This window comes from Vidua macroura, chromosome 12 (assembly GCF_024509145.1).
Source record: "Vidua macroura isolate BioBank_ID:100142 chromosome 12, ASM2450914v1, whole genome shotgun sequence".
In the NCBI taxonomy this organism is placed as follows: domain Eukaryota; kingdom Metazoa; phylum Chordata; class Aves; order Passeriformes; family Viduidae; genus Vidua; species Vidua macroura.
The window spans coordinates 15,532,462-15,543,657 of NC_071582.1; the positions used below are offsets into that span (position 1 = coordinate 15,532,462).

Consider the following 11,196-nt stretch of genomic DNA (forward strand, 5'->3'; position numbering starts at 1 on the left):
ATCCCAGCTACTGACATAAACAGAAATGAGAAATCATCTGGCTTTATTTTAAACTGTCCCTGTAAAAGGTATCAGAAAACCTTCTCTGCAGCACATGCATCTCATGAGAGATGGGCAAGACAGCCTTAAGCCTTGGATTTCACAGTGGTTAACTCAAGAATTCTCTACACCTCAGAGAGGTCCATGTTTTTTCCATGTAGCTTTTACCTCAGATATGGATAGTTCTGGAGAGATCCATAGCCATGGCACCAGCAAGCTGAAGACCTCAAATGCCTAACTAAAGCCAATAAAGCCCATGAGTCACAGTCTCAGGGGAATCAGAGCTACTTGGCACCTACCCAGAGAAGGTCAATTGGAGCATGGGGAGACTATTTCTAAATACCCCAGAGCTTTGCCACTGGGAAAAATAAATAGAACTATGTATCTTGTTTCCATATCTTAGTGGGCTAAATAAATAGCTCTCACAGGGCACTCTCCAGGGCAGATTCTTAAAGTGACCTTGGCCCTGCTGCTGCCCAGGACAGGGGAACATGGGTGTACCCACCAGAGAAGTGGTGCATTTTCAATGCTGCATTCCTGGCAGCTGATCAGAGAGCCAGGGTAATCTCAGCTCCCACAGCTGCCGGCTGTTCCTTCTCAGCAAAAAGGCAAACCATGGTGGCACATAGTTATGAGGTGGGGAGAAGGTATCGAGAGCAAATACAAAGTGAGGGTCAAAGGACTTCTGGGACAGCATTGGAATTTTCCTCTGCTGGCAGGTTAGAGGCTGGTGCTCTCTGCAACCTCCCTGTTGACAGCCAAGAAGAAACAGATTGTTTTTGTGACCAAGAAGCACACCAAACTACCACACTCCCAATTTCAGCATAGCCACAGCCACTTTGGGAAGAGCTGCGCCAGTGTCAGATAGCTGGGAACACATGCTGAGCTAGACAAAGAACATGACCCCTTTTTATCCTTTCTCCCCAGCTCAGAAAACCCATCCATAAGCTCCTCACCCCAGTTATCTCACACAGCTTTAGCAAGAGCAAGTCAAATCATGGAAGGACATTTTCCCCACATATACCTACCTCCATTTTCTGATGAGCTGCAAAAATGCTTAGGGCTTTCAGACTGCAGCTATTCCAGGCATTTGCTAATGCTGGGAGAGAAGATCTGTAACCCACTCTACAGTCTGTTCTTCTAGGCTCAAGAACTAAATTCTTACCAAAAATGTCTCCTAAAGCCACTTTCCACAATGAAAGCTGCACTTCCAAGTGAACTGCAAACAATCAGAGCCTCAACTGGCTAATGAGAAACTAGTGCTTTTTAATGGGTTTCAATTGTGTTTTAAAACAAAATAGGCTTGTGTGGTTCTTCTGATGTAAAACAGGCTGTCTCCACTGTGCCACTAAGCTTCTTAACTGCCTCTAGTTATGAAATAAAAGGAACAGCTCTGAGCCCTGGGTAGGCCAGCTGAGTGGCCACCAGGTTTCAGCTGATTTATGGTTCTTGTTCATTAGACCAAGAGTAGGTGGGAGCCAAACCATCTTTTCCTGCAAAAAGATTGTATGAGCTGTTTGCACACTCATGAAAAATACGTTTTAAGAAGAGCACAAATACTTTAGGAAATAAAAAGAAAATTAGGAAAGTGAACTAGCAGTGAGAAAGCTCAGGTTGACAAAAATTAATGCACAAGACACCTTTCTTCAAATGAAAAATAAATTCAAGCTTTTCAGTAATAAATAAAAAGGTTTATTAGCTATAAAATGGGATTTACTGAGGGCAATTTTTCTGATGTTTGTGTCTATGTTCCAAATGAAAAAAAAAATGCCCACAGAAGAATTCAAAGGAAGTAAAAGCTAAATATTGCATATAGACAATGTGGAATCATTTAAATCAAAAGCAGCACATTTCTCTGGTTGTTTCCCTTAGAAGTGAGTATTTTAGAGCACTTTACAGACTACATTTACAGCAACCCTCAACAACACTCCCTGCATCTCCAAATGTATCTCAGCAAGAAGCCAGGCTAGAAAGCTGTGACAGATACCAAGGTTTCCACTTCCTCTATGGAAAACAGTCAATGGAAAATAAAGCACTTCTGCACAAAATTCATTAAAAGCCTTTAGGCAGCCAGTCCCATTGCTTAACAGAAAACTGATACAGGCCCAAGGCCCATCACACACAGATCCTGGCCTATCACAGGAGCAGAACTAACACTGGTCTAATCAGAGCCAACACTTCCACAGGAAGGAAAATGGGGAATTGAGTGGAATTTGCTTAGTTAAGCATGGGCTTGGACCCATCAATCACTTTTGGTTGCCTCAGAAGCCAAACCCAGCTCTGGGTCTAACTCATCCTGGGCACTCCTGTCATATATAAAACAGTTCTCCAGGCTGCCTAAATCTTAAAGTTATAACATGAGGCCTGAGGGGAATGTTGAAGGATGCTCATATATCCTAGGAATAATACCTTACTGGTAATATTCTTTGTTGGGTAATATCCAAATGCCTGTGTAAGAAACATCCTGGTATCCCCACGTAGAGGAATCTCAGGTACTTTGTCTAAGAGAGAACTGAGGCTGTGAAGCAGTTCCAGGTACTTGGCACTGTGCTAGAAAGCCAAAAACACAGGCAAAAGTGAGTTGGCTCCCATCAACAAGACAGCTGCAGGAAGTTGTGCATCTGCTGGGCCCCCTCATTATCTTATTTAGAAAAGCAAACTGTCCAAAATATTGTGTATCTCCAGACATGCAGGCAGAGGAACCAGAAGAAAGCTGAACTTCTCAAACAACACTACCGTGTGTTGATGTGCAGCTCAGCGATGGTGGTTGGTGAAAACGAATTCAAATTCCTTCCCAGCTATTGTGAAAGTCATGATATTGAGAGAACTGTTATCAGTCTTTGATGGTAACAGCAGGATGGATATTATTTAACATATCCAGGGTGACTGGCCCCCATTTCAACCACAGCTAAGCAAGCTGTGGCCAAACTGTTGTGCTGTGTCTGTCCATCCTTCTCACCTCATGCTCTAGCTGAAGCTGTTTCCTCAGCAGTCACCAGCCAAGGACCTCACCCATGTCAGGTCCATGCAGAAGCCAGGACTGGCTGAATGCTGCCTTGTCCTTGCTGACACATGCCTGAGGAAGTAGGGACTGTGCCCAACAAGCCATTGCAGGTCCCAGCAGGGGAACTGGCAGCTTCTGTGTGGCTTAAGCAAACGGGATTGTGTGGGCACAGCTCACAGCAGCAAATTCTTCCTCCTGCTTTTAAAGAGCAAGACAGAGATACGTGCTTTGCTCTCATAAAGTTTGCCTTGAATGGCATCTGAGGAAGTGGTCAGAACAGACAGCTTGGGGACTAACATTCAGCATTAAGATGAAGATATAAAATGGACTTGATGTCTTCAGGAAAGAACTATTTGAAATATGTGGCATGGGCTTAAAAGCAGATGCAAATTAATACTAGTAAGAACTGTCATACTTCAAAAATATCATGATGACCAGGTCATGACCCTCTGTAAATGGAGGATGAGGCAGCACTGCCACGATTCCACTCTATCTACCCCCAGTCTGATGGTGGCAGGCGGTTCTGGCTGAGTGGGAGGCAGGAGTGGCTTGTCTGCTGCCAGCACATGCTTCTCCAAACCCAGTTGTGGCTGGGAAATGAAGGAGGGTACCTTGCAATCAAACTGCCATCGCTGTCTAGGGCACACTGCAAATAAAGGGCCACCAGCATGAATCATATGATGAATCACAGCATTAACGTGTCCTTCAGGGAACTATTTCTGCCTCTTAAAAAACCCTGCAGATTTAAAGTGAGTGGAAACTGCATACATTTCTGATTTCTTTGCCTCTTCAAGTGGAACCAGAATTTTATTTCTTGCTGTCCTGGAAAGATGAGTTCCCTTGGGGCTACTGCCTACCTGACCGTCCTGACGTGTCTCTTGCTGTAGGGAGTGATGACTTTGAAAAGCAGCTCCATGGCTCCGTTGATGCCAAGCATAGTTCCCGTGGTAACTATGGCAATAAAAGGAAAAAAGCAGTCAGCTCTGAAGGAGGCAGCTGGCAAACATTGCTTAGAAGAGATGTGGAGAAGAGTAGCTGCCCCTGGAGCTATGAGCTCTCTGGGCTCCCATCTGGACTCCACAGGTCCCCTTACAAACACAGAAAGTGAAGCACAAAGCTGTGTGTGGGCACAACCTGAGCCAAAATCAGGTGCAAAATCAGTCCTGCAGCTCTTTCCCAATTTCCCCAAAGCCCCTTTTCCTGTAGACATTGTACTCTCCAGAGAACAAATTATAATTAAACAGGGTCTTTGCCCAGAAAAAAATGACAGACCTCAAATTCATCCCACATTTCCTACATGCAATTCAATGAGGACAGTTCATTTCATAGGGGCTAAAAGGGCAGGGTTTTCTTTCTGTGCTGTATTCAGCAGCGTGGAAGTGGGTTTGGGGGGCTTCTGAATGCAGTTTAATTTCATCTAGGCCAATTTTCCTTTTAATCCTTCATTTTTTAACAGAGTAGGAACTCCTTTAGATAGATTCTGCAATCAGTTTCAATACCTAATGCATAGCCTAGGTGTTTAGCCAGACCTCCCCATTCTGAGACAGGATATCTCTGTGTAATGAAGGAACAAATGCAGCCCTGAAATATTAAATGGATGCGACCAAGGTGAAAGGATCAGTAATCAACAGCAGCCAGAAGGAGCCCTGGCTGCCTGCCCACTGCTGGGTTTTGGCTGTTTTGTAGATATCTCCCAGTGGTCATCAGAGAGCTGCCAGAGGGCTCATCATCTCCTGCTGTCCTACCATGTCCCTGCCAAGTTGTCCTGTGATGGAAAGCCTCCAAGGCCTGCCAGCTACATTCACACTGCCTGGCAATTCATTAGAGCCAGGGTGCTGGACAAGGCTGCTCGAACTCATCCTGCTCCAGAGCAGGATGTGAGCAGCCACAAACATCTGGTGGCAGTGAAGGGAGCAGCCCAGAGCGGGGCATGAGGTGAGACAAGGACTCATCTTTTCTGCTTTCATACCTAAGCACTCTCAAGAGCTTTGTATGGTTCTGGATTCCCTTAAGTTCCACTGCATAATTTTTAAGGCTGGGAACATGTAATCCCCTGGTTTGATATCACACCCATACAGATTTTCATCTAACCTCCCCTGAGGCTTCCCAGCTGGGCCACAGTACCCAGTTATTCAACATTATTAATGGAGAGTGCTGGAGACACCTGGAGAGTAACAGAGATGCTCCAGCAAATGTGCAGAGCTGGGGTTCTAGGGTCTGACATTAACAGAAAGGAGGGCAGGCTGCAGTGTGCATCCTAAAACCTCTGCAGAAACAGCAGCTGAACTGAGTGCAGGTGCACTGAAGCAGGGAGCAGGGAAGTCGGCAAATCATAATTTTGAGTGAGAGGCAGCACAGGGTCACTGCACAGCTGTGAAACCCAAATAAAGGCACATTTCATCTTCTGGCTTTGGCTGCATTTTCAGCCACACTCAGACTTTCAAATACTGCTTATCACAGGGAGAGGGGTTGAGTGTTGAGGCTTGGCTGCTTGCCTGAGGAAGCCCAAAGCATGAAGCCAGCTCCTGTCCAGGCAGAAGGGACCTGCAGGGCTGGGCGCCAGGAGAGCTAAATCTCAGGATGCACAAAGCAGGCTGCAGACAGGATGGCCATCAAGAATTGTCTGCTGGGTGAGGGATGTAGGGAAGGAGAGGAAAGGGTTAGAGTGAGGAAAGGGAAATTTGTGCTGACGAGCTCAGTGCTTTATAGCACAGAAAGCCTGTATGAATCTGTAATGATCCTGAGAGAGAATACTGGAAATCCCTTTGCTTGAATCATTTAACATGAGGGCATTGCTAAGCAAGAAAAGCTGGGAGAGTGAACATCTGAGGGGATACTAGCCAGAAGACCGGGATCTAATATCTGCTTCCTGGGGGACCTTGATTAAGTAACAGATTTCTCTCGCCCTCTGTTTCTCCACCCTCGTGGAGCTGCTCTGAGGATCAATACAATCAACAATAGTGAGACATTTGGCTGTTATGGTAATGGCAACTGTATAGAGACTTAAGGTACCCAAGTCTCAGAGCAAAAGAATTGACTGTCTATATTCCAGACTGGAGATCTTTGCCATGAATATTTTTCACTACAGCACTTTTATTTCCATAGCTCACAGATGAAATGCACTGTAAAGGCTGCATAGGCCCCTTGAGGACCACCTTTTTGTAAGGTTGTTCTGGCTTTTGTGCTTTTCTGTGTATTAATGGTGCATGCAGGCACTAACCCTACCAGGAATAATGTTTCTTTGCATTGAAATGAGTAAAAAAGAACCCTGGTGGGTGTCATACAGAAGAAAAGAGGAAAATCCTGGCACTCACCATTAGAAGCACAAACCCGTAGGACCCAGAGGCAGTGGGTGAGGTGCAGGTGGTGGCCCAGGTGTTTTCTTGTCAAGCTCAGTATTATATCAGTGGCTTCTGCCTTCTGCACTTTAAGCCCAAACTTCCTATCTGTGAAAAGAAAATGAGAATTAAACTATTGCAAAGGCCAGGTCATTGCAGCTGTGCTGCTAAACATATGTTTATTAAGACTCGTAACTCAAAATCTTATGAGAAAGGTATTTGAATGTATCAATGAGTTAAACCAACATTAATCTCACTGAAAATGGGAAAACATGGGGTTCACTTTGAGTCACCATATATGAAACATAGAAGAGTCTGGACTGAAAAAGACCTTTAAAGACCACCTAGTCCAAACCCCCTGCAATGAGTTGCACCAGACAAGGCTGCTTAGAGTCCTGTCCAACCTGACCCTGACTATTTCTAGGAATGAGGCATCCACCACCTCTCTGAGCAACCCATGCCAGTGCCTCACCATCCTTATAATGAAATATTTCTTCCTTACATCTTGTCTAAACCTATCCTCTTTCAGTTTAAAACCATTACTCCTCGCCCTGTACCAACAGGCCCTACTAAAATGTGTGTCCCGTTTAGCTACTGGAAGGCCACAGTGAGATGATCCTCATTTTTGACCTCCCCCCAGCAGCCCCCCAGCACCCAGCAGTACCTCGTTGGCCCACCCTGGCCAGCAGCCGCAGCAGGGGCAGGAGGGTGCCGTGGTCGGGCGGCTCTGTCCGGGCAGCCGTGGCCAGGGCCTGCAGCAGAGCCTCGCTGCCCCCTTTGCTGACCACGTAGTGAATCCTCCGTCCAGTGCCTGGGGAAGAGAGGAGAGACTGCTCAGAGCATCCCCTCCTTGAGCCACAGCTGTCACAAAGCCTCAGTCTGCAAGGAGCACACAGAGCTTCCATGGCCTTTGGACAATATTTGAGTGCCGTGAACGCACGAGCATTTGCAGAACTGGCCATGAATCTTTCGTGTCCCCAGCTTGGGGACATGGATGGTGGCTGCATGGTGGAACTGTGTGCTCTGCTGCCTGTTGCCACGACAGTCGTTGTCCCTCCAGACCCACGTGCTGCAGAAGTTTTTCACTGTGCATTGAAATGTGGCAGAGAGGAATAAGCAGAGGCACAGACAGGTTTCAAAGCAGCAAAAGGCTCAGTGATCTTTTCTTAGATACTGGAAATTAAACAAGGAAAGAGCTGAAGCTGCACTGGGCTTCTGCCAAATGAAAAGGAATCCTAGGGAAGCCTTGGGGACAGCTTTCAAATAAAAGTAGGTCTCCAAAGAAGCCACGCTCTAACCCTGGGAGCCTTACCGTGTTAACAAACATTGATCCAGGCTCTGGCTCATCCAGGGGGATGCTGCTCCTTCAGTTCCTAAGGGAGAGCAGGACCCCCTGCTCCCCATGGAGGACATCCTTGCACCCAGCTGAGGAACAGGGCTGCAGGGTTCCAAAAGAGAGGCCCAGATGGACCGGTGCTGTCTCTGGTGGGGCTTCCAGGAGTGGGGGACCCAGGAGGATCCAGCACTCCCCGATGAAGCCCCCACAGCCTGGCAGTTTAGTTGGGTTGGCAATTGTTTAGCAGATCATATTTTTGTGGTGGAGCATAAAGGAAAAATAACTTGACTATTTTTTTTTTTTTTTAGTTCTTTTGCCAATACACTGATTTTTTCATGCAGCTTTGAGCACATAAAGTGACATCCATTCCCTGCAGCCCCAAGGCAGAAATGCTTTTTGGAGACAGGCTGAACCCTCTGCATTAGAGGGTCCCTGGGCTCTGAAAAGTCACGTTCCTTTCCCTGTCTCACAGTCCTCTCTCCAATGCCACTGGTGAACATTTCCCATGGTTGACTGCCAGGGATTATGAAATACTTTGCAACCCATGGGCATCTTTAAAACTAAAAAGAAAAAATTGAAACTTTCTCTGAGTCTCTTTTTCTTTTCTTTAACACATTGAATAAGCTCAGTTTTCCAAACACAGGAGTAAGGACTGATGGTCTATAGATACAATTTGCATTTTTTTCACCTTGCAAACACCTGGTCAAGTTTGAATGCAAGCATGAATTCCCAGACTTACTTGAGAATCCCTTTTCTGCCCTAGCCCACAGCCATTGCCCCAAATCTTTGCTTCCTTACCCAAAGACAGCAAGTCAGTGAGGACACTGAGAATGTTCAGGATGACGTCCTTGTCACAGGAGCTCTGGAATGGAAACACAGCAAATTTACAGATCAATTCAGAACAGGACACTTTGTGCTGCACAGGGCTGCAGTGCATCATGCAGTGCAGGGGCACTGAGATCCTTGTTTGGATACTGAGCACTTCTGTGCCATCTGGACAGTGAATATATGGAAACATATTGATGACACATTTTAAAAGCATCTAACATATCATACTATTGGTATTTAATATACAGTAGCATTTCTGTAGAACTTACATCTAAATTCTAAACTAAAGCTCTCTTTTTTGGTTTGATCTGGCTATCCCAAAGTTGAAGAAAATTCTTTATCACATAGAAATGCTAAATGTGAGGTGGTTTTCTATGACAGCATCTCTTATTACTGCAGTTGAAGAACATTATATTAATCCCATCTATAACAAAATTCTCCTGTCTTTGCAGCCACAACCACATGGAAGCCTTGAACTTAAGAAAAATTCCTAAGCTTATTTTTAAACTAATATAATTTCATTTTAAGACCAAGTTACCATGACACTTTGACATGACACATTCTGCTTTAGAATCACTTTAAATTTTGCTTTAGAGGAAATAAGATATAATGTACTTGAGGAGAAGGAAACACATGATATCTACTATCCATCTGTGTGATACAATAGTCCCCTTCTTTAACCCTGCTCCAAACAGATTTCACTGCTGTGATTCAAAAATTAATCACTGGTCTGTATTGCAATTAGAGGGTTTTGAGTTAAGACCTGGGTGTTTTTATTTCTGAACAGATACAAATTTCTAATATAATACAAAATTTGCATTTGAATAGCTTTGGTCGCAAAGAACCTTAGGATCACACAAACTATAACGGAATCACTTTATTTTCAATTAAATGATGACAACAAGATAACATCTCACAAATATATGGCTCCTATATTTCTGAATGTTGAACTGTTTCAGAAACTTAAACCTACCTTGTAAGTTAAACTAAGCTGGTATCTATTCCAGATATATGTGATCATTTTACCAGCCAAACTGATTCAACCATTCTCTGACATATTTAACTTTATGCAACTGTACATTTAAGACAAGGAGTCGAGAAGTACTACCTATCAAAAAGTAACTCTAGAAAGAATATTAGGGAAAATCTAATTCAGATCTGTAATAATGACTATTAATACAAATGGACCCTTTTTTCCCAATGGATCTCTGAAAAAGTGACAGCACAGGCTGACAAGGTGCTGAGGATTGTGTCTCTAATTAGGGAGCTGCAGTCTGTACCTCCTCCTCTGTTATAGCTGGGGAGGGCATGCATTGGGTGAGACATGGGGATGAAGCAGGAAATTGATCAGTCTGCAGTCAGAGCAGGTGACTGCCAGCCTGGAGAAACAGATTTCCACCCCTGTCACAGAAATCCTGTAGGATGCTTGGCAGCTCCCTGCAACCAAATCTCCTTCTGTTTTGGCAAACTATACGTGCCATTTTCTGCATGGAATAACTACATTAATGCCAATGTTTCCTAGCTTCTGTATCCTATAGCTAGTGTGTATTCTTAGATTTTTTTTTTTTTTTTTTTGGTCATAATTATTAAGAAAACAAACTCCAAATCTCTGAAAAACAATGTTTCCCATCATACTGGTTTTGATCAATTAGCAGTGCTACCAACTATTCCCTGCTCAATAGATGTTCCAAGTGAGCCACAGGGACAAGAGGTGTCAGGAGGGGAATGAGAGAAAAGAACAAGATATGGAAAAATATCTTTTCCTCTTTTCCTCTTTCCAGGAAAGAGGAAAGAAGGAAAGAAGAAGAGTCAGGTGAGGATGTGGTTGGAGAATCACTTCTGAAATGGGGACTCAGTTGAGAGGGTCTGTGAGCACTGATGGCTTTCTCAAGGCTCAACTTGCTTTTGCTCTTAACTAAAATCACAGGTAAAGTGCCTGTCTCATCCCCACATCAGAGCTGGCCCATGCCCAGAAAGAGAGCCTGCTGGTTTTCTCCATTATTAACTCAACAAGCAGAGATCTCAGCACTGAACATAAAAGTTCAGCCCTTTTATGATCCATGTTGAAATCAAAAGGCTCAGTGTGGTAGGACTGCTGGTCCTTGCAGAGCCAAAACAAACAGAATATGTGGCTTTCACGAAATCCAGTAACTCTGGTTTCACTAAGTATTGCCACCCTCACCTTAGAGGAGCCCAGATTTGTGCCACTGGCTCCGGGGACCACACAGCAAGGAAAGTCTGCAGCAGGGTCAGAGCAGTTCTGAGCAGCATTACTCTTGGGTAAAATATATCATTTTAGTCCTATGTTAATCTTCCTAATTCATTACTTTGTTCATTTGAGCTGGCTCAAGTCTCCCAGACTAAACAAAGAACATTCAGAGCTCTCTTCCCAAGAGTTTCTTGGCATTTTTTAGCATTGGGACTTAATAGTCAGGGGCAGGTTGTCAGGAGTGATGAGTATCCATCAAATTCACGGACTCCAGGAAGACTTACTGTTCTCAACACCTTTTTAAATATCAGAGTTGCCTAAATCAGTCCTCGGGTTTTGTCTTGCTGCCTCTCAGTATCCCTTTCCTCTGTAGGTGGATGGATTACACATTAAGGTTTCAGTAATGAAGTCTTCATTGATTTATGCTCCTATTACACTGGGT

The 11,196-nt window shown here is 44.5% G+C and overlaps 1 protein-coding gene across 1 annotated transcript in view; it reads right to left on the reverse strand.

The window, feature by feature from the left end:
• The window catches only part of AGBL1 (AGBL carboxypeptidase 1), a 248,241-nt gene extending 238,675 nt beyond the window's left edge, over nucleotides 1-9,566 (reverse strand). The window contains exons 1-5 of the mRNA XM_053988729.1: nucleotides 9,519-9,566; nucleotides 8,516-8,579; nucleotides 7,046-7,192; nucleotides 6,358-6,489; nucleotides 3,901-3,994 (exon numbers count right to left, since the gene is read on the reverse strand). Coding sequence (XP_053844704.1) covers nucleotides 3,901-3,994; nucleotides 6,358-6,489; nucleotides 7,046-7,192; nucleotides 8,516-8,579; nucleotides 9,519-9,566 — 485 coding nt within the window. The remainder of the gene's footprint in view (nucleotides 1-3,900; nucleotides 3,995-6,357; nucleotides 6,490-7,045; nucleotides 7,193-8,515; nucleotides 8,580-9,518) is intronic.
• Nucleotides 9,567-11,196: the final 1,630 nt, after the last annotated feature.